The 27,618-nt window shown below is 39.9% G+C and overlaps 1 protein-coding gene across 5 annotated transcripts in view; it reads right to left on the reverse strand.

Moving 5' to 3' along the window:
- The window catches only part of SKIC3 (SKI3 subunit of superkiller complex), a 100,470-nt gene that overhangs the window by 64,830 nt on the left and 8,022 nt on the right, over positions 1 to 27,618 (reverse strand). For 2 of the 5 annotated variants that reach the window (XM_066273834.1, XM_066273837.1), the window contains 8 exons: positions 17,404 to 17,509; positions 16,959 to 17,049; positions 12,879 to 13,022; positions 11,428 to 11,519; positions 10,936 to 11,011; positions 10,286 to 10,426; positions 7,246 to 7,344; positions 7,030 to 7,138 (listed from right to left, as the gene is read on the reverse strand). In XM_066273834.1, the coding sequence (XP_066129931.1) occupies positions 7,030 to 7,138; positions 7,246 to 7,344; positions 10,286 to 10,426; positions 10,936 to 11,011; positions 11,428 to 11,519; positions 12,879 to 13,022; positions 16,959 to 17,048 (751 nt within the window). In that variant the 5' untranslated portion in view covers position 17,049; positions 17,404 to 17,509. Of the gene's footprint in view, positions 1 to 7,029; positions 7,139 to 7,245; positions 7,345 to 10,285; positions 10,427 to 10,935; positions 11,012 to 11,427; positions 11,520 to 12,878; positions 13,023 to 16,958; positions 17,067 to 17,403; positions 17,510 to 27,618 lie in introns of all 5 variants that reach the window. The other 3 variants (XM_066273835.1, XM_066273839.1, XM_066273838.1) reach the window with 2 other exon arrangements.

Below are 27,618 nucleotides of genomic sequence, written 5' to 3' on the forward strand. Positions count from 1 at the left end.
AATGGCTATTACAATTTCACCTTCAATTTCTACCACTCTGAATCAAAACTCTCTTACTCCCTAGAAACACAACTCCTGACAGACTGCCTTGGTTACATAAACTTTTTATTAGAGAACACTCACTGGGGATAAAAAGAAAAAAAGTCTACCATGAGTCTTTCCATGATGATCTATATTCAGGGTACCTAAAACTGCACACAGGTAAGCCAACTGTGGATAGGTACTTGAAAATAGTTTCCTAAAGGATAGGATGAACACAAAAACTTCTAAAATAAGGTAAACTTTCCTAACATATTCCCCTTTGCTAATATCTGGAAGCACAATTATAGAAACAAAAAGAGATGTGGGAGGATCCCACTCATGTTTGTCCTGTTGTCCTGTGTAACATATTCTTTACATATGACCAGATGGCACTTAAAGGAATTCTCTGTAGTGTTCTCAAAAACCACCTGCAGTAGTAACACAACTGATTCTGTGCACAGACAAGGACTATTCTAGCTTCAATCCTCAATCTTCCTCTCCTCCATACTAATTCCTGTTGAAAATACCATCTAAATGTACAGCATGATAGGAAATTGACCTCCTTGTTTTTCAATAGAAATCATTTATTTAATTTATCTGCTATTTTTAACACTTAAAAGACTCCAAGATTACATATTTAAAGACTTTAAAGCAGCTTGACAATACGATATATATTCCTCGCTAAGGCAAGCCAGATTTGGGAATGCTAAATCTCCAAGGATAAAATACATTCTGAGGAGGTCCAGGGCAGATGCATGAGAAGTCTGTTTCCTAAAGGTTCTTACCAAAAACGTGAATTTTAAAAAATAACTAATCATTTCTCACATCCCAAAACAACTGATCACTACTATAGAATTTTTCTTTTAAATAAACCTTGTTGGGCCTGAACTGTGGTGGCAAAGTGGATAAAGTGCCCACCTGGAATGCTGAGGTCATCAGTTCAAAACTCTGGGCTTGCCCAGTCACGGCACATGGGAGAAGTAACTATGATGAGATGATGTTTCCCGCCACCCCCCTCTTCTCTCTTTTCTTTCTAAAAATCAATAAATAAAATCTTTAAATAAATAAATAAATAAATCTATTTGGTGGAGGGAAACACAGCATGTACTTATTTCTTTATTTTCACCTAGATTTTCTAATATTTCTACAACACAAAATCTTAAACTCTTTTCTCTGCAGATTGAAGAACCAAACTTTCTTTTTTTCTCCCATTTTAGCAATAAAGCAAAATAAATCAAAAAGTTCATTTAGCATGAAAGAACATTTGTCAGATGACAACTATGAAAGCTATTCACTATTTATGTGAATCTTTATAAACAGTCAATCTGAAAATCAACCAGTCTCAAAGGAGGACAAATGAGAATGAAATACATTTGTTGCCAATGGAAGAGAATCCGGTAATTAACTGCTGTCAAGTAGCAAATTCCACAGACATTAGAGTACTCTGGGGAAGGTAGAGAACATAGAGATTTTCAGAAGTTCCTAGTACACAAGAAGTTTGGTTTACAGGAACAATAAAAGGAAAATAGGAATCATTAAACAGTTTCCCACTGTTCTGTATTAACTATTGAACTTCCACTCCAGAATATGGACAAACTCTCTAATCAATCAGCATAATCCCCCTGCTACTTTTTTTTTTTTGTATTTTTCTGAAGTGAGAAGCAGGGAGGCAGAGAGACAGACTTCTGCATGCACCCGACTGGGATCCACCCAGCATGCCCACCAGGGGGCGATGCTCTGCTCATCCGGGGCGTTGCTCCATTGCAACTGGAGCTATTCCAGCACCTGAGGCAGACGCCATGGAGCCATCCTCAGTGCCTGGGCCAACTTTGCTCCAGTGGAGCCTTGGCTGCAGGAGGGGAAGAGAGAGACAGAGAGGAAGGAGAGGGGGAGGGGTGGAGAAGCAGATGGGCGCTTCTCCTGTTTGCCCCAGCCAAGAATCGAACCAGGGACTTCCACACACCGGGCCAATGCTCCACCACTGAGCCAGTCAGCCAGGGTGCTACCTATTTTTTTGAGAACTTTGTCATATACATAGTGAATTCAGGTGCAAAACTTTGCAGACTATTTGCTGATTCTATTTCTTCTTATTTTTGTAGGCTTTTTGGAATATAAGGACTATAGGAATAAAAGTGCTTACTAAGAAAGCATTCAATCAGTTCTCGGGAAGAAATTTCAAAGTATCCTCTTGTGCCATCTGGCATTTGAGCAGGTAAAGAATGAAGAAAAGGTACAAACCACTAATAAACAGTCATAGCCAGAAAAGAGTAAACACTGGCCATTAATTTCTTAATAGCAATTTTAACAGTAGAAAAAGGAGTAGAGGAATTAGTACCAGATGTAACACAATAAAGAAAATCAGTTCACGTATGTTGGAAACACATTGGGACTCCTGTTAAAATCTAAAGGAACTGGGTGATTCAGGAACGATGCTTCCTATCAGCGAAATACACCCACTCAAGCATTTTCTTACATACAGCAAGACTCTTAGCATACCTCATCCTCCTTTGACCTCAATGCACTGTTCCTAATGTTAACTAGTCCTTTCTTCTTAAACTCTCCTGCCAGGTGACACTACTGCAATCCTCTCTTCCTCCTCCTCCTCCTCTAAAAGCTTACTTTCCTTTTGCATGCTTCCTCTTCCTCTCCCTTAAATGCAGTCAGTCAAGTCCCTCGATTTTCAAGTCCTTTTATACCTGCTAACCACTTCTCCCTACTCTTATTCCATCACTGTAATTTAAGTTCCAATTCAATAACTCTGATTCAAAAGACAGTGCTAACGAAGGCTTCCTAATTATAAAATCAGTCGTACATCTTTCTGAAATGCACTTTGGTTGCTTCTTTGCTGCTCTGCAGGCCCCCAGCCTCCTCCCTGACCTTTCCTCTTTTCCGTTCTCTACTTCCCCTGCCCCTTCCCCTCCTTTCCCCTTCAAGCTGGCCAGAGCTGTCCAGGTACAGTTCTCATCCCCTTGTCCTTTAGGCATCATCTGAAGTCATTCACTACACTTCACTTTTACCTATTTCTGTGGACTGTATTGCTCTAATTTCAAATCCACATGTTTATGACAAAAATAAAGAATTTTTAACTTTATTTTTCTATTACAGTTTATTTTGTATTAGTTTCAAGTGTATAGCATAGTGGTTAGATAATCATATCCATTACAAAGTGGTCCCTTAAGTGCGCACCTGGCACCAAACATAGTTATTACAATATTATCGACTATATTATTGATGCTGTACTTTACATCCCCAAGCTAGTTGATAAGTACCCATCTGTACTTCTCAATCCCCTCACCTTTCTCACCCAGTCCCCAAGCCCCCCCCCCCCCCGGCAGCCATCAGTCTGTTCTCTGTAGTTCTGAGGCTGTTTCTATTTTGTTTGTTCATTTATTATGTTTTTGTTTTAGAGAGAGAGCAAGAAAGAGAGAGACAGGGACAGACAGGAAGGGAGAGAGATGAGAAGCATCAATTCTTCATTACAGCAACTTAGTTGTTCATTGACTGCTTTGTCATATGTGCCTTGACTGGGAGTGGGGTTGTAGCCGAGCCAGTGACCCCTTCCTCAAGCCAGCAACCTTGGGCTTTAAGCCAGCAACCTTTGGGCTCAAGCTAGCAACCTCGGAGTTTCGAACCTGGGTCCTCTGTGTCCCAGGCCAACACTCTATCCAACTGCATCACCACCTGGTCAGTCATTCTGCCCTTTAGAGTCCACATATAAATAGAATCATATGGCATTTGTGTTTCTCTGTCTGACTTGTTTTTAAGAGCAAAGCTGTTTTAATATAAGAGTGAATGAAGTAAGATGTGTCAGGATATCATCATCTCATCTGTTGTCATGGATAAGCTCTCAGCAGCTCAGCTGCTAAAGGGTACCACTGAAAACTTATCGATAAAAGACATGAAGAAGCAATTATAGCAAGGGAACATTAAGATTATAAGCACTGGGAGTTTGTGAGACTATTTTCACAAGCGTTTGGTCCGGGCAAGGAGGTCCTTTGTTAATCCAAAGCTCTCCAAAGACCTTTTGGGCATTGGCTCAGCAGTGGTGAAATCTGTGCAGTGGCCCCCGAAGGAGAACATACTGTCAGCCAACTAATAGTTGTTTAATATTACAATAACATTGTAAGCACTGTAGTCCACCAGCAATGTGCTCTAGCTACAAGGAACTTTTCAGGTTTTTGTATTAGTAGCTCTCAGTTGGTTACCATCCTTCCCCAAGAAGAGAACCAGCCTTGTAGAAAAGGTGCATCACAACTAAACTTGGACCTGATTCTTTTCATCTACCTTTACTTTAAACAATAGTGTGATTAATCTATTGTTGGTCTGGAGCATGTCATGTCTTTAATGTCTTTAATGACTTGTTAAGAGACATTATCCATATGCTACTGGCTTGTGAAATTCCCACAGTGAACCTGTGTTAAATAAACTGTTGGCAAAGACAAACTCAGTCTCTGAGCAAAGTCTGCCACCCAAAACAAAACACCCACATACAAATGACTTCCAAACCATACGTCTAGCCTTAGTATCGACTGCTCATCTGCAAACCATTAACGGGCAATTCCCTTTGAATGCCCATTAACATCTCTCCACAACTTATCTTTCATATATACCATTACTCTATATTTGGCCAACTTTTCAGGACACTCAAAAGTTAAAATTGGGCCCTGGCCGGTTGGCTCAGCGGTAGAGCGTAGGCCTGGCGTGTGGGGGACCTGGGTTCGATTCCCAGCCAGGGCACATAGGAGAGGTGCCCATTTGCTTCTCCTCCCCCCCCCTTCCTCTCTGTCTCTCTCTTCCCCTCCCGCAGCCGAGGCTCCATTGGAGCAAGGATGGCCCGGACGCTGGGGATGGCTCCTTGGCCTCTGCCCCAGGCGCTAGAGTGGCTCTGGTCGCAGCAGAGCGACGCCCCGAAGGGGCAGAGCATCGCCCCCTGGTGGGCGTGCCGGGTGGATCCTGGTCGGGCACATGCGGGAGTCTGTCTATCTCTCCCCGTTTCCAGCTTCAGAGAGATACAAAAAAAAATAAAAAATAAAAAAATAAAAAATAAAAAAATTAAAAAGTTAAAATTGATTTCTCCCTCCTTACCTCTAAAAACCTCTCCTATTTTTTTTATCCAGTGTTACTTTTTATTTATTTATTTCCTTAAGTGAGAAGCAGGGAGGCAGAAAGACTCCCCCATGCATCCTGACTGGGATCCACCCAGCAATCCCCCTATGGGACAATGCTCTGCCTATCTGAGACCACTGCTCTGTTGCTCAGCAACCAAGCTATTTTAGAACGAAGCAAGGCCATGGAGCCATCCTCAGCACCTGGGGCCAACTTGCTCCAACCAAGCCATGGGTAGGGGAAGAAAAGAAAGAGATAGAGAGAAAAGAGAAGGAGAGGGGTGGAGAAGCAGATGGACGCTTCTCCTATGTGCCCTGACCGGAAATTGAACCTGGGACTTCCACACACTGAGCTGACGCTCTACCACTGAGTCAACTGGCCAAGGCTCATTGTTGCTTTTAATTGTTATCATTTCCCAGTATCACTTACTTAAATCGAGTCTATCTTCTATACCATCTCTCCTGCACACCATATTAAAGATTTTATACTTCATAAATTGACTCAACATGACATTTGTAATGTTTTCTTTTCTCATGTCTATGAAGAGTGCTCTTGCAAGTCTAAAGACTCAGACAAAGTAAGGGAAAAAGTCCAAATTGCCAAAGGAAAATAAAATTCCGAGACCGAAGGTAACAGTTCTATATTTAATTCACTCCAGGGGGACTATAAGTACGAGTAGGACTTATAAGGGGAAGTTAAAGTAGGGAGAGCTGAGAGGAGAATGATAGCTTTCTAACAGCAATGTTCCCTCAGGTATCTCCTATAGTTGTTCAAACACTTTCCTACTATGAACATGTGATGGTCACTCATGCACAAAGCATTGCCATGTGTTTACTCATTTATGAAAAAGAGGAAAAAACTGATTAGAAAAGTTCTTTAATAACTTACAGTCATTACTATTGTGCCAGTACTATTATTTTTATTTCAGTAATTGGTTTCTGTGAACTTTGTTCACATCAAGGGAATATAGACATGAATAAAAGTAATGTTCAAACTATTAAAAAAACAACTTATTCAGACAGATATTGAAGAAAGAGAAGAGGCTATTGTGAAAACTAATACATTTCCTCCTGTAAACTGGCTGAACACCAGCCTAGGGTTCAGCCAGATGTAGCTAGAGCACAATGCTGGTGGACTATAGTGCTTACAATATTATTGTAATATTAAACAACTATTAATTGGCTGGCAGGATGTTCTCCTTCACCTCCACTGCTCCAGTTCTGGGCAACTCCCAGCAAGCCAGCTATGATCACTTCTCTTCTTCCCCCCAAAAAGTACACAAAGAAGCAAGAGCATAAAACAGGCACTGAGACACTCTGACTTGAATCTGCTCCTGTTCATTAAAAGAGTAGAACATTTGCAAACTTCATTCTTATACTATGGTATTTACAATAATGTACCTGTGACACAATTACATTAATGCTGGGAAAGCTAATCTTCCACAAAATCCTCTGTGTGACATTCATAGCCCTATGTAATACAGTTCAACCTATTTAAACCAAACTATATCTTCACTACTTTCACTATAGCAAATAAAACTATTTTATTATTCCCCAAAACTGCACCTAGCTCCATACCTCTACTAAGCCATCTATTCTAGAGCACATTTTACCTCCTCCTGTTTATGTAATTTCTATGGGAAATTCCAGACCTTTTCCAATTCCCACCTTCAAAAACACTTCACTAATCAACAACTCATAATTCCTTTGTATCACTATACTTTCCTATAATTATCAGCCTTTTCATGTGCACAAAGACTACATTGTACCATCTTTTACGTCTAAAATATTGAAACAAAACATTACCCAGTGTAGGCACTAAAACAATTTTTGATTAATAATAACATCACTCCCACACATTCATACACTTCTAGGACACATAATATAATAAAGAAAAAATTACCTGATTCAATTAAATGCAAACAAAGCACTTCTAATGGATACTGTACAGTGGGATAGATGTTTAGCATTCCTTCACAGGCCTTCTTCAACCTAGCAGTCTCATGAGGAAACTTGAAAATATAAAAGTAAAATAAACTAAGTAGTAGTAAAATATACTTCTGGACGCTTTCCTATTTAGAATAGAAAACTCACATTAGAGATGTCAAAATCAACTTACTTTAGATAAACAATGAATGAAATGTCTATAAAGTACTTGGTGATCTTCACTAGGAATCTTATCTGATAAGTCCAATGCATTCTCAAAAGCAGTTAAAAGCTGAAACAAATAAAAAAAGCTATCATCTCTAGCATATTTAAATGACAACTATAAAACAGTTCAACATTTAAGACTCACACAAACTACACACTCAACTAACTGTAAATACATTGTATTGTATGCCCTGGTCATTTCAATGAGGAAAAACATGTATATATAAGTTCTGGAATACATTCTAACTCCATTGGCCAGCAGACTGCAATGAATTAATATGGGATAACTATAAATTGGCAACATTAACAAAACAGTCCTGTAAGTTTGCTATTCCCTACAAAGTAGTAAACCAGAGAGGTACAGTCTCTCATATGACAATGTAGCTGCTACTGCTCAGATCATGCACAATATCTCTTCTGAAATCACCCGCATGTTCTTTAGAACATCTTTCATGATAGCAAATTTTATATTTTATGAACTTAAGTTATACTTTTGGTAAAATAAAGCCAGAAATATGACTAAACTATAATAAAATAATTTCTTATATAGTATCATTAACTGACTTTAAAGAAAATTACAAAAGAGGACATTCAAATAGGTTTTGAGTTAAAACAGCAATAGCAGAATCCAAGGCAAGCACTTTAAAGGACACCATTCATTTGATTACCTAAGTTCTTCATTTTAAAAGATTTCCCATGACTCAATAATGAAAACTTATAATACAGTTCACTGCCTCACATTTTCTTGATGAAGTATGGTACAAAGTCTATATAAATAAGTAAAATTTTACTGCTCTGACATAAAAAAATGTTAAAAAAAAATAAAGAAAAAGAAGCCTAACTTAAACAGTCAAGCACAAGGGTGTAAAAATAATGAAATTAATCCACATAGAAAATACGTGACAATTTTTTTTCTGAACACATTTAAATAAAAGTTATCATTAGCATTCAAGGTAAAAATAAGCACCCTCAAAAACCCTTTTATCGTATTTTTAACAGTTAGAAGTCAATTCTTAAGATGATAAATATAATTGTTCTCTTTCCTGAAGAAGTATAGCATAGATCAGTGTTTTTCCATTGCCGGTCTGTGGAACAGACCACCAGAAACTTTGTGTCAGTCCGTGAAAGAGTTAACCACCCTGATGATGTATGATGATTTTAGACCCAACGATCTTAGCTGAATTCACTTATGCTCAGGGTGATTTCTTCGCCTTAGTGGTCCCTGAAATAAATCTGTTTTTGCCGGTCTCTAAGTGGAAAACTACTGGTATAGAGAATTCAAAAAAAACACTTCACTTATTCTGTTGTGTGTTTGACTTTCTAGGAAGATACAATTTAAGAGCAGTTAGTAAATCACCTAATTTTTGTCAGGGCTCATTTTTTCCCACAACTAAATCTATATAGATAAACCAACACACATATGCAGATCTTATTCTCATTCTTATCCTCAGCACTTAGGATACTGCCTGGCATATATATAGTAAGCTCTTGATAAACACTTTCTGACTAAAGAAACAAATTAATGAGCAAGCAATTGAACAATATACAATGAAATGAGGTTCCCATTCTATATAGAGCTTATCATTGCTTACATTTAAAATTTCCATTCAATTTAAAAAGTATATATTGAATGGCTACATACTATAGTAAAAAACTAAGTTTGTTTTTAAATTTAAAAACATAAAAAAATACTCTGGCTGGTTGGCTCAGTGGTAGAGCGTCAGCCTGGCGTACAGGAGTCCCGGGTTCGATTCCTGGCCAGGGCACCCAGGAGAGGCACCCATCTGCTTCTCCACCCCTGCCCCTCTCCTTCCTCTCTGTCTCTCTCTTCCCTTCCTGCAGCCGAGGCTCCGTTGGAGCAAAGTTGGCCCGGGCGCTGAGGATGGCTCTGTGGCCTCTGCCTCAGGTGCTAGAATGGCTCTGGTTGCAACAGAGCATCGCCCCATGGTGGGTGTGCCGGGTGGATCCCAGTCAGGCGCATGCGGGAGTCTGACTGCCACCCCATTTCCAACTTCAGAAAAAAAAATACAAAAAATTAATTAATTAATTAATTAAATAAAATAATAGAATGCTGAAGATCTTTCCCAATTACGGTTCAAACCCATTTTTTAAAGTCTTTCAAAAATTATTTTCAATTATTTCAACATTTGCACATTAAAAGGACTATTTCTATAATTAGTACTCAAAATATAAATATAAGTACTCAATAAAATACTCTAGTTGAATCATTCAACCTCACAGTAATTTAATATTCTCAGTTCATAAATATAAAGAAATATGCCTTTAAGGCACAACATTTTAGAAATTATATCAGTTTTGTGAAAGCCAATTTCAGTCCTCTTTTTTTTTTTTTTTTTTTGTATTTTTCTGAAGCTAGAAACGGGGAGAGACAGTCAGACAGACTCCCGCATGCGCCCGACCGGGAACCACCCGGCACGCCCACCAGGGGGCGATGCTCTGCCCACCAGGGGGCGATGCTCTGCCCCTCCGAGGCGTCACTCTGTCGCGACCAGAGCTACTCTAGTGCCTGGGGCAGAGGTCAAGGAGCCATCCCCAGCGCCCGGGCCATCTTTGCTCCAATGGAGCCTCGGCTGCGGGAGGGGAAGAGAGAGACAGAGAGGAAGGAGAGGGGGAGGGGTGGAGAAGCAGATGGGTGCTTCTCCTGTGTGCCCGGGCCGGGAATCGAACCCGGGACCTCCGCACGCCAGGCCAACACTCTACCACTGAGCCAACCGGCCAGGGCCTCAGTCCTTTTTTCTTACAGTGAAAAAGTAACTGATCCCTCTTATGCATACAATGGAGTAATTCTGCTACACTGAATACCAATTCCACTCTGTCCAGACTTAGTACAAGGCTGAGGGCAACAATTCCAACTTTAAGAGGAAAAGCCTCAGAATTAAAACTGATCATTTACAAAATATCTAGTCTGATATACAGTACTTTTCTATATTCTAAATATATCACTTTGCTTCCATTTTCTAAATTCAGGGGAATAAACAGGTCAATACCAATTGCTGGGTCTCATTATTCTGATGCTCAGTGCTCTCAGCCAGCAGCTGAGTCAACTTCCTCCACAGCTGATGGAGCTCCTGGTGGTCTGCACCTCCTTCCTGCCGCACCTTTATCAGCTTGTGCCATGTTCGGGCCACCTACATGAAATTCAAAATAGTAATTTTATCTTAAATACTAAAAATGTCAATAAAGTCTGCAAATAAAAATATTTTCATCTGCTAATACATAAAAACAGCAAAAGCATAGAATTCTATCTCTTATGAACTCTATGAGAAATAAGCTGATGGGTAAATCTACAGAGCACTTCGATCAGAGGGATGACTGAGCTACCAGAACAGACATAGGAATCCCGTTCCACCCCCATGACAGCATCAGCTATGGGACAGCACAAATAGGCCACTACATTCTACAGACGGTGCTTTCACTTATTTATTTCTGCAGTTTCAAAAGGGTTTGGAAGTTATAATATCTGAACTTTGAATTTTAATTTACAGTTTTCAAATCATTGTGATTTGTATTATCCCTCTAAATTTTTTAACACCTCTTTCTATAACAATTTTTAAAATTTTCCCTTAAGCTAAATGAAAACTTTCTGCTAATACTGATTTTATTAAAAGTATACTACCCCAGAAAATCATTGACCAACCTCTACGTGTTTCTTTTCTTGGTAATAGAGATCCACAAGTTTCCTACAGACTTCACACCACTTCTGTTTGTCAACACTTAGAATAAAAAAATAAAAAATAAAATGATTTTGAATCTAATAAAAACAATTGAAAATTATCACCAAAATTAAAATATCTCAATACATAATATTGTCAGGTATTATTTTAAATCAGAACATACTACATCTTTCATACTACAGTAAAATTTTATAAAATAAGACTCTCCTGAAAAGGCTTGAGAAATATTATCTTCCATTACACTGACTGAAAATATTATCAAAATTACTAAATTAGTCAATTCTTTTACTATCAGTATTTTGATTCCATTATGATCACAATCAAGAGATTCTGTTGTAAGAATTTGAAAGAAAAATAATTTCCAGTAAATGTTTGGAGTACTTCTTTATCATTTTTAATCAGTTCTTCTAATTCATGCTTTTAAAAAAACTGGCCTTTCCACACATATTGATTACCTTTCATAAAGATCCAGGAGCTTCTGGTAAACACCAGGTAAGTCATCCTTAGCATTTATCTCATTACATTTCTCATACAGGTTTGCTAACCCCTAAAAGAGGAAGAAGTACAAGTCATTCTTTCCAAAGGCATTTAATGCTCTTGCATATATATATTTTCTAAAAGTGACAATCTATAAAGATTATTCATGACAATAGTAATTACTAAATGATATCTGTCTGGGATTTTCCTCCAAATTTGGGGTGGAAAGGAGTAGGTGAAAGTTTAGATTTAAAAAAATTGACTATCAGAGGATTTTTATTATAGCTGGATGATGGTCAAGATGGACCCATACCACACTTTTTTTTGAAAATATATATAAAGTGTTTCACAACAAGAAAAATATTTTAATGGTAATTATAGTCTTAACCCCTAAGGTATTAGCATATAACATAACTACTTTTATATGGTGATACTAAAAAAAAAAATCCAAGTAGTCTATAAAAATTGTCATTTTTGCTTCAGTAAAGATCAAGTATCCTGAACCAAACAGTACAGAATAAATGCAAGAATCTCTCTAAACTAGCAATCTCCAATGGTGTGCCACCAGAGGTGCAGCAATGTGCCACAGAATTTCTAAAACACGCAATACCTGACTGTGAAGTTGAGGCACTGACCTCTTTTCCCTTAGACTGTCAAATAAAAAAATAACAAATAAAAAACAGCAAACACAACAATAGCTGTCCAGTGTGAAGAAATCAAAATTATACTTGTTTTTTTATGTAGATCAGCAAAAAAAAAAAAAAAAAAAAAGTATGTTTTGGTGAGCTGCAGAATTTTCATGGTTTGTGTGCCATGAGATCAAAAAGGCTGAAAACCACTGCCCTACGCGTTACCAAATACCCGTATTTATGTTCTTGCTCATGTAAACCTGAGAAAAAGAGGTTCACGTTCTCTTACTACTTCCTTTTAAAAACAGTTTCCAAGATGTGACTAAGATATGAAACAAAGTTATTAAATACGAGAAAGTTGGAGAAGTCAACTAAAAAACAGAAAGAGCGTTAAATACAAAAAAAATTTAACCTAAAAAACAGATAATTGCAAATTTTCTATGATTTTATTTTTCAGAAAACATATTAATAAACATTTCCCTCAGGTAAACATAAAGAATATTCTCAATAAATCTTTCATATGTACATATAATTAAGTGGGAGACTTACATAATCATGTTTTAGTTCCATTCCTCATGTTTAGAAGGAATTCATTGGATTGGATTGTTAAATAGTGGTAAATAGCATTGTTGGCACTTTTTAAAAAGCAACTTTCAGGATTAAAAGACTAATAAATTTAAATTATTTCTCATACACAGTAGACAGAGGTTTAAAGTTTTTAAAAATAAAGCTGTTACTTGTAATTCTAAAAAGTGGGGTAAGGGGCAAACTCTTTCCTATAAGGAAAAGAACGGACATACCTGCCAAGCTAGTAACTGGTCCGGCTCCAGCTCCACAGCCTTCTTATAGGCACCCTGGGCCTGACTGGGCTGTTCCAGCTCGGTGGCAGCAACACCAATAAAAACCCAGGCATTGTAATTATTTTTCTCTTGTTTTAACACTGTCTGGTTAAAAAAATTAAGAGTGGGCCATTAAATTTTGAAAGTAATGGAAAACACAGTTTACTTGAAGGTCAGAAAATCTGAATGTACCACTAATTGGACAATCTTAAAAATGCCACTTGACCTCTCTGGTCTTCAGTTTCCTCAGTAAGAGAGGGCGTCAGACTGGATTAGTAATTTCGAGGGCTCTGAAATATGAGGTATAGTTTTTAAAAGCTGCCCAAGTAATACTGATGCTTCCACCAAATGTCTTTCCTGTCCCCTGAAAATACTGGATATAAAAAGAAAAATAAGAATGTTCTTACCACTTAACCATCCTGCCTGTCTCCACTCCACAGTACTTCTTGTTAACTCACAAAACTCTCTTGCACATGGTGTCACTTTATCCAATTCCCATATTTTCATTCACTATAACATTTCCCCATATTAGACAGATAGATATTTTCACTGAAATTATAGGCTAAGAAAGTAGACTGACCCCAGTTTGACTGTAAGAACTACATTCCAATAAATAGTGGCAATGAATGGTTAAACAATACCTGTCAGCTAGAACAAAAATTTTATACAGAGCTATTACTTTCAGAAAATAATAGCTACTCACTAAGATAAAATAGTTTTAAACAGAAAGCAAAGATGTTCTAGTAAAACAAAACTAGTAGCTAAGATGAAATCAGATCTCCGTTTTAGATATTGTAGAGGAAACAGAACATTTCTATGAGTTGAACAAGTCAAATTATTAGGCTTATGTGTATCCACACAAGACTCCTAGCAATCTGTCACCAATTTACAGCAGAAATCCCATTCTAGCCAACAATGTTGCCTCTCAAAAACCAGCAATAATGAGGTAACTACCAAAGTTAAGCTCTACACACTGGGGCCTTATTCATGCTTGTGGCCTCCACAGCTACAACAATGACTGGCATGTAACTGCTGAACAAACGATAAATGTCATAGTCAACCAGCAATCAGTACCTACCTACTGTCTGCCTAATGACCAGGTTTCTAAAATTTGAAACAGACTTTTAAAGAAATAATTATAACAATTAGATGAAAAAAGGTATGATATGCTGAGAAAACATCAAGTGTGGAAAAGGTGAAGGAATTAAGAAGCCAATTACCAGTTATAAAATAGTCATGGGGATGTAAAGTACTGCAAAGGGAATACAGTCAATAATATTTTTTTTAAGTACCAAACTTCAAAGTCCATCTACACAAGTCAAGAAGGCTCCCTAAAAGGAGGCTTATATCTAGTTATAAAGGCACACAGTAGACAAGGTGGTAATCAGGCAAGACATAGCAAATACACAGAGATACATTTCTTTATTAAAAATTTTATTTAGTCTCCATCAACATTCTAGATTACTACACATAAGTAATCACCTTTACTTCCTGCCCATCTCTGCTTTCTGGTTGGGTCTCTCCAGTATAAATGACGAACTGCTTGGTGGAATTCACACTGACTCAGAAAGAAGATGACTGTGGTGCTGCTCTAACAGCAGAAACAGGCACGTGTCAGTGGATTACCCTGGGGCAGAAGGCAGCAGTCCCTCTCCAGCCTCTCCCCCCGGCAGCTCCCTCACAGCCTGAACAGACTGCCCAGCCTTCTTCTAACCAGGGTTTGTTCTGTCCTGGCCTCCACCCCTGCTGGGCTCAGTCACCACTGGAAACCTAAACCTCACAAGGGCATCCTTTGCCCCTAAAGCATCACACCCTGTAATGATGTGTATTTTCCTCAGTCTTTCCCAATTCCCTCCCTCCCAGTCTCAAACTCTCCACTGTGCCCTCTGGAACTCCCAATCTGGACCAGCCAAGTGTCCTCTACATTTTCAACCCTTATTTTTATTTATTTATTTATTCATTTTTAGAGAAGAGAGAGAGACAGAGAGGGAGAAGGGGGGAGGAGCTGGAAGCATCAACTCCCATATGTGCCTTGACCAGGCAAGCCCAGGGTTTCAAACCGGCGACCTCAGCATTTCCAGGTCGATGCTTTATCCACTGCGCCACCACAGGTCAGGCTTTCAAGCCTTCTTTTAACTGTACCAAGTTCTGCCTCAACTGAAACGTGGTTACTAACCTACAGTTACATGCTGCCGCTGAGTTCTTCACTCTTACATCCCACATGATCACAGGACCAGGAGCTGAGGAGGAGCTCTCCCTACTCACGTGGTCACCTGCATTCCTCCTCTGCTCCTCCCTCCTTCAAAAACTGCAGTACCACTGAAGCTCAAGCCATTCAGCTACACTATGACAAATATCCTTCCTGTTACCATCTATCAACCTCCTAAGAATCTCCCTTTTCTGCAGTGAAAATGTGTATCCTTCCTCTCCACCTCAATTCCTGTATTCATTCTAACATCCATGTTGACCACTTAACACGGCCTCTCAGTTACTCACCCTCAGTACTACTCAGCCATCCAAAATCTGGAGGTCTGTATGCCCCCTCCTAGTCTCCCACGGTAACACAATTCTTTAACCTCTGATGTGCTAATTTTTTACCCCACTGCCTTTTCTCTATCATCCCATCTCTCAATTCTTGTCCCTTCATGGCCCATCACTGTCATCACTACCTTGCAAACACCCGCAACAACTCTGCCTCTTTCCCCTCACCTTCCTCACTGTCCATAGCTGAATTCCATCATGCCAGATCTCCAAGGGAGAAATTACACAGATGAGTTCAGATTTCACTTTAAATAACCTGGTCTTCCAATAAGCATCTACCAGGGCATGATAATCCTTTCAATCCTTAAGAGTATGTTTGTTTTACCACTATGAATAAAAACTGTCATACCTCTCTTTTTCCAAATTTCTTTTTTTTTTTTTTTTTGTAACTATAGTTGGTACACAATCTTATGTTGGAAATAACAGTTTCAGGTGTACAATACAGTGGTTTGACATTTTTATACCTTACAATGTGATTACCCCCCAACTCTAGTAATCATCTCACAGTGTAAACCTATCACAGCATTACTGACAATATTGATTTCATACTTCTTTTGTCTCAAACCTCCTATACAATCCTTCTTCCACTCTCACTTTACACATCACTAAGAAACCAGAAGCCATCAGAGTATCACTCTCCTCTTCCCATCCTCAACTCTCCAAACCTGACAACGTACAGATCTGCATCCATCTTCCCTCCTTTCTAGATGGAGAAAGTATCAACAACCTCCTCAGAAGCGCTGGGTCCCACTCACTTCCCGAGGCCTTCCTGCCTGTACAACCCTCTCTCTCCTGCACATGCAGTTTCAGCCTGTGGACTGGAACATCCCCATCAGCACACATAGGCACTTTAGTGTCTTGGAATTAAAATGTCAACATACCATTAAGCAATGAAAGCTGTAAGATACAGTAGTGTCCTATAGTAAACACATCAAAAGATACCCAAAAGATATTCAGATTTTAAGAACTTGGCTTTGGCGGTGGCGCAGTGGATAGAGCGTGGGACTGGGATGTGGAGGACCCACGTTGGATACCTCGAGGTCGCCAGCTTGAGCGTGGGCTCATCTGGTTTGAGCAAAGCTCACCAGCTTGGACCCAAGGTCGCTGGCTTGAGCAAGGGGTTACTCAGTCTGCTGTAGCCTCATAGTCAAGGCACATATGAGAAAGCAATCAATGAACAACTAAGGAGCCACAACGAAAAACTAATGATTGATGCTTCTCATCTCTCTCCGTTCCTGTCTGTCTGTCCCTGTCTATCCCCCTCTCTCTCTGTCTCTAAAAAACAAACAAAAAAAGAACTTGGCTTTGATAACTTACTAATACAGAGAAAGACAAAATTAAATGTGGTAGAAATAGCTTATCCTAGCACAACCACTCTAATGGTTCTATTAAATAACCTTACCACTTTTGTTATATTTAAACAGTAAATGACTCACATATTATGAACTGATGTTATAAGGAAATAACAGTTTTATTACAGAAGAACAAAATATCGGTTACCTTACAATGCTTCAAAGCTTCTTTGTATTCCTTATTTCTGATTGCGTCTCTAGCACTTTTCAGAGCAGTCTTCACTTCCTTGTTAGACATTCTGTCAAAATAAAAAGCCTAACTAAATATACAATAACAATCTGCATAACTCTAAGAGTTTCAGCAAACGTAACCACTTGAAAAAGGCACATGTGATTTCTTCCACCTGGAACACTCTTTCCCCCTTAATATACACATATCTTATCCCTCACCTTTTTAGATTTTTACTCAAATATCTCTTCCTCAGTGAAACCTTCACTGGCCATCCTATTTAAAATGTCAACACTGCCTTCTTTACTCCCACCACCCAATATTCCCTTAACCCCCTAATACTCATTTACTTTTCTTCAAAGCACTTATCACCATCTCATACACTTATATCTTATACACTGTATATTTTACTTATTTATCTTACCTATTAATCGGTTCTCAACCCCATCAGAATGTAAATTACATGTATGCAGGGGGGTTTGTCTGTTGTTACTCCTTTTTCCTGCTGCTCTACAGTCAGCACCTAGTACCTGACAAATTGTATATATTATTAATGTGTTTGAACCTGAGTTGTATTTGAATTATACTCGCTCTCCATATAATAGACTAAAACAGATGACCAGGACCCAAAACACATACCAATTTCAATTCAACTCCACATTAGTATAAAGATTTAGTAGATATAAGCCCAAGTCATAGAGTATGAACAGTAACACAAATAAATTTCAGTAACTATGATATAAAAGTTTAAGACAGCACTCTGTTTTTAAGCTAGTTTTTGTAACATAAAAATCAGGATACTAACTTTCTTCACAGTAAAGGTTACTGTAAGATTATAGTAATATAGTACTCTTTGTAATATAGTAATCTTTGAAATGAAATAAATGCAATGTTTTCACCAGAGGTCCCCAAACTACTGCCCGCGGGCTGCATGTGGCCCCCTGAAGCCATTTATCCGCTCCCGCTGCACCTCCAGAAGGGGCACCTCTTTCATTGGTAGTCAGTGAGAGGAGCACAGGATGCATCCTCATCCTGTGCTCCTGGAGTACTGTATGTGGCAGCATCGCTCACATACAGTACTACTTCCGGTGACGCAGGATGCACGCCTCACGGCTCCTGAAGCGCGTCATATGACGCACATCTGGTCTGCAGCTGCAGCGCTCTACATTGAAATATTGGTCAGTTTGTTGATTTAAATTTAATTGTTCTTTATTTTAAATATTGTATTTGTTCCTGTTTTGTTTTTTTACTTTAAAATAAGATATGTGCAGTGTGCATAGGGATTGTTCATAGTTTTTTTTTCTTTTTTTTTTTGTTTTTTTTTGTATTTTTCTAAAGTTGGAAACAGGGAGGCAGTCAGACAGACTCCCGCATGTGCTCTACCGGGATCCACCCAGCATGCCCACCAGGGGGCGAAGCTCCGCCCATCTGGGGAATTGCTCTGTTGCAACCAGAGCCATTTTAGCACCTGAGGCAGAGGCCACAGAGCCATCCTCAGCGCCTGGGGCCAACTTTGCTCCAATGGAGCCTTGGCTGCAGGAGGGGAAGAGAGAGACAGAGAGGAAGGAGAGGGGGAGGGGTGGAGAAGCAGATGGGCACCTCTCCTGTGTGCCCTGGCCGGGAATCGAACCCCGGACTCCTGCACGCCAGGCTGACGCTCTACCACTGAGCCAACTGGCCAGGGCGTGTTCATAGTTTTTTTTATAGTCCAGCCCTCCAACAGTCTGAGGGACAGTGAACTGGCCCCCTGTGTAAAAAGTTTGGAGACCCCTGGTTTACACTTAAAGGTAATGAATATGCAAGAGGATTCTACACTAACTTCAGCCATAAAAAGATGTATCAATTGGTAGACAAAGTATATCTTCATTTAATACTAAGATATAACATTTCATTTTAAGTAAATTAACATATCTTAAGATTTCACAACTTATTCTGGTTTACCAGTAAACAAGTCAAATTCAATCACAACTTGATGTTAAAAAAAGAAATATTTGTATTTTTGCCAACTCCATTGAACTCTAATATCATCAGGAAGATAAAACAAAGCTGCATAAATATTAAGTTGGTATAGCCTGCAGTTGTCCAGGCAGCAGAATGAACTAAGACGATGGCTCACTGACATGGCACACCAATAGTCCTTTATACGCAAAGGAGACTGAGGTAGAAATACAAGATCAAAGAAGTTAAAGAATTTTCAAAAATCCTTTCAGCTTAGAGAATGTTAGGTTTTGAATAATATAATATAAAAATTAAGATATCTGCCTGACCGGGTGGTGGCGCAGTGGATAGAGTGTCGGATTGGGATGCAGAGGACCCAGGTTTGAGACCCGAGGTCGCCAGTGTTGCCAGCTTGAGCGCGGGCTCATCTGGTTTGAGCAAAGCTCACCAGCTTGGACCCAAGGTCGCTGGCTCAAGCAGGGAGTTACTCGGTCTGCTGAAGGCCCACGGTCAAGGCACATATGAGAAAGCAATCAATGAACAACTAAGGTGTCACAACAAAAGACTGATGATTGATGCTTCTCATTTCTCTCTGTTCCTATCTGTCCCTATCTATCCCTGTCTCTATAATAATAATAAAAAAATTAAGATATCATAAAATTAGGCCCTGGCCGGTTGGCTCAGCGGTAGAGCGTCGGCCTAGCGTGCGGAGGACCCGGGTTCGATTCCCGGCCAGGGCACACAGGAGAAGCGCCCATTTGCTTCTCCACCCCTCCGCCGCGCTTTCCTCTCTGTCTCTCTCTTCCCCTCCCGCAGCTGAGGCTCCATTGGAGCAAAGATGGCCCGGGCGCTGGGGATGGCTCTGTGGCCTCTGCCTCAGGCGCTAAAGTGGCTCTGGTCGCAACATGGCGACGCCCAGGATGGGCAGAGCATCGCCCCCTGGTGGGCAGAGCGTCGCCCCATGGTGGGCGTGCCGGGTGGATCCCGGTCGGGCGCATGCGGGAGTCTGACTGTCTCTCCCTGTTTCCAGCTTCAGAAAAATGAAAAAAATAAATAAATAAATAAAATAAAAAAATAAAGTAAGATATCATAAAATTAATTTATCTGCAGCCAGAACCAGATTCAGAATCCCTAAATTGGCCTAACAGTCCAAAAAAGACTTTTTGGCTAGTTATAATTACAAAACTAAAGCAATATATTTCATATGCTCTTAGTTTAGAAACTGCTCTTTTAATTGAAATTATCTTGGTTAAAATTTATAGCTGAAAACTTCTCAGGGATTTTTCCTGAAGTTAAAAATCTTGGCCCTGGCCGGTTGGCTCAGCGGTAGAGCATTGGCCTGGCGTGCAGGGGACCCGGGTTCAATTCCCGGCCAGGGCACATAGGAGAAGCGCCCATTTGCTTCTCTACACCTCCCCCTCCTTCCTCTCTGTCTCTCTCTTCCCCTCCTGCAGCCAAGGCTCCATTGGAGCAAAGATGGCCCGGGCGCTGGGGATGGCTCCTTGGCCTCTGCCCCAGGCGCTAGAGTGGCTCTGGTCGCGGCAGAGCAATGCCCCGGAGGGGCAGAGCATCGCCCCTGGTGGGCGTGCCAGGTGGATCCCGGTCGGGCGCATGCGGGAGTCTGACTGTCTCTCCCTGTTTCCAGCTTCAGAAAAATACAAAAAAAAAAAAAAATCTTGACTGGAGTAGACAATGAGTTTCGATGCTAATTGCACATTAAGTTTTTTAACACCAGTTATCTTTTGAGGGTAAACATCAAACTGAAAAGAAAAGAACGTCAATGATGATGACAACTAATCCAGACTGTTAAACCTAATCCGGAGGGATCCGAAACATTGAAGACACAAACAAGGTCCATCGATTACACACCAAAGCTTTATTGACTAGCTTGGCCAAGTGGCGGCAACTCCAACAGAAATCTGAGGGAGAGCGCACTGGCCCTTTGTTCTACTTAGTTTTTGTAGTTTTGCAAGTGGGAAGTACAGAAGCAAAAATTGTAATTTGGAGCCCTTAACCACTATTGGTTATAGTCATATGCCCTTTAACATGATAGAACCATGTTCAATTTGCAAGCCATACATCATTTTGGAGAAAACAAAATTTACAAGTCAACACAATGATAGAAAGATGTCTCTTTACATATTAAAAGGCATTCCTATATTTTCTAGTGTTTATCTGCTATCTCTCTGTCCAGAGTCACACACGCATTTACATAGGAGAGGTAGTTTCTGTGGGGACAAATGCCCGCAAATGGCTCATTGCTATAAGAAAAGGTTTATTTTGGCTTTTCTCTTCCTGCACCTGGCTAGCCATTCACCCCTTTCCCCACAGGTGTGATGGAATGTCTGGGAATCCATGCTTTCCTCCCCCTTTGCATTTACAATACAATGCCAAGGGCCATCCTGGTTATGCCAATCACACAGTACAGAGACTATTCTCAGAATTTCTCTGCACACTTTAACCCAAATTAATAAAATGTTCTTCAAGCCTCTGAAAATATTAATATTAATTCTGCAGCTTTTGGTACTTTACAACACCTGCGGGTGAGGTGGCGCGGCGGCTCCTCAGGACTCCTCAATGACCAAAAGAAATAAAAATACATCCAAGAGAAAAACATCAAGAAGTCCAAGTTAAAAAAGAAACAGTGCCAAAACAAGACCGAGAAAAACAAATAGAAGAATGCAGCTTTTCCAGGACAAAGACCATCTTTCCTATCACCCAACATATGAATGGAAGCTCGTCCAAGCAAGGGAAAGCCAACCAGCACTAACACTCCCAAGCTGTTCACAGCATACGACATGAAATAAATGGAAAATAAGGCCTCTGCTCTTACTAATATAATAAAATCAGTGCTTTTCAACTGCTAATCCAGACCTGTCCGCTAGAAATTTTGTGCTGGCCCACGAAAGAGCCACCGCGCCACCTCACCCGCAGGTGTTGTAAAGTACCAAAAGCTGCGGAATTAATATTAATATTTTAAGAGGCTTGAAGAACATTTTATTAATTTGGGTTAAGGTGTGCAGAGAAATTCTGAGAATAATCTCTGTACTGTGTGATTGGCCTAAAACCAGGATGGCCCTTGGCATTGTATCGTAAATGCAAAGGGAAAAAAAACATGGATTCCCAGACATTCCACCACACCTGTGGGGAAAGGGGTGAATGGCTAGCCAGGTGCAGGAAGAGAAAAGCCAAAATAAACCTTTTCTTATAGCAATGAGCCATTTGCGGGCATTTGTCCCCACGGAAACTACTTCTCCTATGTAAATGCGTGTGATTAACACGTGTGACTCTGGACAGTGAGATGGCGGATAAACATTAGAAAATATAGGAATGTCTCTTAATATGTAAAGAGACATCTTTCTACCATTGTGTTGACTTGTAAATTTTGTTTTCTCCAAAATGATGTATGGCTTGCAAATTGAACATGGTCCTATCATGTTAAAGGACATATGACTATAACCAATAGTGGTAAAGGGCACTTAATTGCAATTTTTGCTTCTGTACTTCCCACTTGCAAAATTATAAAAACTAGGTAGAACAAAGGGCCGGTGAGCTCTCCCTCAGATTTCTGTCGGAGTTGCCGCCGCTTGGCTAAGCTAGACAATAAAGCTTTGGTGTGTAATCGATGGACCTTGTTCGTGTCTTCAATGTTTCAGGTCCCTCCGGATTAGGCTTAACATTAACCACACTGATGTTGTTCGAAGATTATAGACCAATGATCTTAGTCAAATTTGCTTATGCTCAGGATGATTTCTTAGCGGTCCCTGAAATGGTTCCCCTATTCCCTGGTCCCCAAGTGTAAAAATGTTGAAAGCCACTGAAAATAAGAGAAAGACCTAAGGCTTATGAGTCACTAATGAATCAAATGCTAAACTAGGGATAATGAGTGAAGTGCAATAAGAATTCAGAGAAGAAAAGTGTGTTGTGAAGTATTTGCTACCAGATGGAGAAAATAGGATTTAAAAATGGCCTGACCAGGCGGTGGCGCAGTGGATAGAGTGTCAGACTGGGATGTGGAGGACCCAGGTTCGAGACCCCGGGATTTCCAGCTTGAGCGCGGGCTCATCTGGCTTGAACAAAAAGCTCACCAGCTTGGACCCAAGGTCACTGGCTCAAGCAAGGGGTTACTTGCTCTGCTGAAGGCCCATGGTCAAGGCACATATGAGAAAGCAATCAATGAACAACTAAGGTGTCATAACAAAAAACTGATGATTGATGATTCTCATCTCTCTCAGTTCCTGACACTCTATCCCTCTGACTCTCGCTCTGTCTCTGTAAAAATAAAAAAAAATTAAAAAAATAAAATGGAGGGAAGGAGGAAATTACTCTATCAGAGGCAACTGCATTAGCAAAGTCAGAGACATAGAATGAATGTGATAGAAATGAACTGTATAGGAAACGTGAGAAAATGAAACAGAAGGGACTTGATGAATAGAAAAAAATAAGCTGGGTAGGTAGAGGACCGGATTACATTAAGACCTTCAAAGTCAGACAGACAAGTTTAGACTTAAATATAGCAGCAAACAGAGCTATTTAATGCTTCTAAGTAGGTTATTTTTGAAGACCACTATCGACAAACTCCATTCTTCTCTTGGTAACCAATTTTAATGTTCCTATACCCTTCCATATCCCTACATGTCTCCATATGTAATTACAATTACTCATGTAATTACAATTACAGTTACTCTTGCTTTGATACAATCCTCTGATCTTCCCTTCGTATTCTTTCTTCGATTTGACATTTAGCATAATATATTAGCACTGAGGCCCTCTCTTCACCCAAAATAAATAAATAAATATATATATATATGTGTGTGTGTGTGTGTGTATATATATATATGGCATATGTGTGTGTGTAATATCAGATATATATATATGTTTCAGGAATTTATACATATACGTGATTAAGGGGGCTAAGTAATTTTTTTTCTTATTGATTTTATTAGTGGCATTAATAAAAATATCTGGGTTTCGGGTATACAATTCTGTAATATATAGTGATTTTTTTTTGTATTTTTCTGAAGTGAGAAGCGGGGAGACAGACTCCCGCATACAACCGACCAGGATCTATCCAGCATGCCCACTAGGGGGCAATGCTCTGCCCATCTAGGGCATTGCTCCATTGCAACCAGAGTGATTCTAGTGCCTTAGATGGAGGCCATGGAGCCATCCTCAGTGTCCGGCCCAACTTTGCTCCACTGGAGCCTTGGCTGTGGGAGGGGAAGAGAGAGACAGAGAGAAAAGAGAGGGAGAAGGGTGGGGAAGCAGATGGGTGCTTCTCCTGTGTGCCCTGGCCAGGAATCGAACCCAGGACTTCCACATGCTGGGCTAACACTCTACCACTGAGTCAACTGCCTTATATTAATTTTTAAAAAGAAAAATATCTGCCAATTCCGAGCCCTGAAAAGATCTTCTTCTCCTTAGGAGGTAGAGTGAAGAAGGGAGACTCATTCACTCATTTTCTAAACAAAACTTCACTGAGTACTAACCATCTACTAGACACCACCAAATTCACCTCCTTTCAGAGTAAAACTCTACAACCCAAAATTATTCCAGGAGACCCCATGTTGTGGACCGTTAATGGCAGGAAGCTATTATAGATTCAAGGCTTAGCAAAAGGCTAAGTTCTCCCCCCTCCATCTCCATATTTGGCTTTGATGCTGAGTATTTGCACCCACTCCACTTGCTTCCTTGGGTTGCTGGAAGCAATATACATGCCCTTCCTCTGACTCTGTTTGTAAATTTCACTAATGTATCCTGTTTTTGCCTTGGGAGAGTTCCTGTCTTAGCCTTTGATGTGCAACTTTGTATCAGGGTCCTTGATTTGCATAGGTCTATATAATAAAGGAACTGGGGCTATGAGGCACTCAGATGCTGCCAGGCAGTTTGAGAAGTCCTCCCGGTCCCATCGGTTTTGTTCTGACAGTGTGTTTCCTTAATTCCGCACCGTTATTTGGAGCCGCGCTGGTCCGCAGCAAGTGGCGCCCGAACAGACGACTTGAGTATGAGTACGAGGAAACTAAAACTGAAGGAAGGTGATGGAACTCCCCAAAGTGAAGTGCGCACAGTGAGTAAAGAAAGTTTTTGGGGAAAGTGTAGTTGGGAGTAAAAGAATATGGGACAGATAGGATCAAAAGTAAGGGACCTTTATGTAGGAATGTTTCCGTATGAAGACAAATCATTGTCTGAAGAGTATCAGGGTGAGCTGGAAACAGAGGGATTTGAATACAAGGATAACTTGGAGTCTGAGGATGACAAAGGGGATGAAAAATCTGTGGCTATGGCTGCCTTAGCCACAGGGCCTCCACTGCTCTCAGTTCCTTCCTACATTCAACCCTCTGCTCCTCTGTTCCCTTATCAAGCTGATTACCAGGCTCGAAATGTAGGAGAAACAATAAATGATGGCTTTACTCATTTTCCTGTTGTAGAAAGACAGGATGATACAGGGAGACTAGTGCAAGAACATGAACCTATACCTTTTAGAACTCTGAAAGAGCTTAAACTTGCTTGTGCTCAGTATGGGCCTACTGCTCCTTTTTCACTTGGTTTATCAGATATTATTAGTACAAAGGCTCTTCCCCCAAATGACTGGAAGGTGATTGCTTGTGCTTGTCTCTCTGGGGGTAATTATTTGCTGTGGAAGTTAGACTTTCATGAAGGGGCTGAGGTAGGGGAGAAATCTCAGCACAGTCAACCTGAGCTGCCAGTTACAGCAACTCTAGAATTTGAGAATGGATAGGAGATTCAGGTATTAGGAAAGTTACAGCTTTTCCTGTCATGATCTGATTTTAATGTTTTAACTATAATCTTCTGAACTATCATTTTGTTACTTTCTTGTTCTTTGCCTAGAGGTTGAGGCAGGGGACCTGTGTTGGATCTGACTATGGAAAATATCCCAGCAGCTGCCGAGAGCAAATTTTCTCAGGGAGATTATGTTTAGTCACATCCTTCAGTCCCTCTGTCAGAAAATGCCCTAATATCTTTCTGGTCTGGATGTGCTCTGAAATCCCGGGTTTCTCTCTGGTTTGTCTAATTCTTGTCTCTGTTTAGTCTTTGTTTAATTACTAAAATGTGTCTGTTTTTAAGGCCTGAATTAAGGGGGTTTTTTGCATGCAAAAATTGGAAATGCTAGCTCTAATATTTAGAAAAAATAAAATGTTTTTAGAACTTGTAAGGAGTGCTCATTTAAATTTAAATAGAATAGAATGTATATCCTTAAGACTTACTGATTTGGTTAGTGCATTGTGAGGTGTGTTTAGAGTTAAGAGCCAAATAGCAACTTAAGTATTAGGAAACTCCTGCAAATCTTTGTCATGCTCTTTTTACTTTAAATTTTTTGAATACTGATGTACAGGGTCATTCAGCAGCAGAGAGACTCTGGAATCCTACAAGGAAAGCCTTCCCTGAAGTGCAATGGAAAGACCTGTTCACAGGAATCTGGCAAGGACCAGACCCTGTTCTCTTATGGGGCCGAGGATATGTGTTTTTCCTAGGTCTGCTGAAGCTCCTCAGTGGATCCCTGAACGACTAGTGAGACACCATGATTCTAGATGAGAGACTCACTTCACAAGAGCAGTTGTATAAGACTTATTTTACTATGCTCTCTTCCCTTTCTCAATTATTATTAATTTTTTTAATGTTTTAGATCATTTTGTTTTCCTGCTCCATTGCTTGAAAAGAGGGCGAAAGGAGGGCCTGATTTGGGTGTTGCTGAACAGAAATCTCATACGGCCGTCTTGAGATTTTTTGAGAGAGATCTCTGTTTAGTATATATCCTTATTACGTTCCTATTAAGGTAGCCCTACTTAAGATCAAGCAGGCCATAGTTTAATCTCTAAAACCCTGGGTTTCACTCTTGATTTGTATGATTGTATGTGAAGTCTTTGTTTAGTGTCTTTGTTTATAAGGCCTGAATTAAGTCCTTATATGAAAAGTAATAATAATAATTTTGGAAATGCCGGCTCTAGTATTGAAAACAAAATAAAGATAATTTCATTTCCCTACATGGATATGATTTTGTTTGGAATAAATAAAGCGTGCTCATTTTGGATCCAAAAGACTTGCTGGTTTGGCCAGGCTGCTCCAGGCCGCAAGTGAAAGGCTTGAAGCAGCTTAGATTTACATAATAAAAGTGTAAAGATTTTTTTTACTATAGAAGAATAATGAAGATCACACGGGATTTTTCAGTTTTGATATGTACTCTTTAAGGTGCCTATTAATTAATATTAAGGGGGTGTTTTGATAAGCGTGGGAATGTTGCATTTACTCTATTTTTGTTAAAAGTTAACAAAGTCAAGAATTTCTTGCAATCTTTGAAGTCAAAATATTGTAAAGTGTGCTTAACATTTGCTTGAAGATTCAATTGTAAATAATAAGAAGGGGGGGGGGGAGTCATGTCCTGGAGTTCCTGCAGGTCTACCCTGTTATGCTTTTTACTTCAAACAGTTTCTTTTGAATGCTGATGTACAAGAGATGTCAAATTTTTTGTCCTGCAAACTATTACCCCTTTTTTATTTTTATTTGATTCCAGCTAATAACACTGTTTTGTCCTTTTCCGAATAGCTCCAGATATATAGGCAGATAGGGACTCTCAAGCCCCTCAGCGAGATCTTTTGAGCATGGCTTTTAAGGTACCAAGAGGCAGAAAAAGCCCAAAGGAGATCAGGTAAAATACTAGTTCTTGGCATACACCCTCAATGGT

Source organism: Saccopteryx bilineata, chromosome 4, assembly GCF_036850765.1.
Source record: "Saccopteryx bilineata isolate mSacBil1 chromosome 4, mSacBil1_pri_phased_curated, whole genome shotgun sequence".
Classification (NCBI taxonomy): domain Eukaryota; kingdom Metazoa; phylum Chordata; class Mammalia; order Chiroptera; family Emballonuridae; genus Saccopteryx; species Saccopteryx bilineata.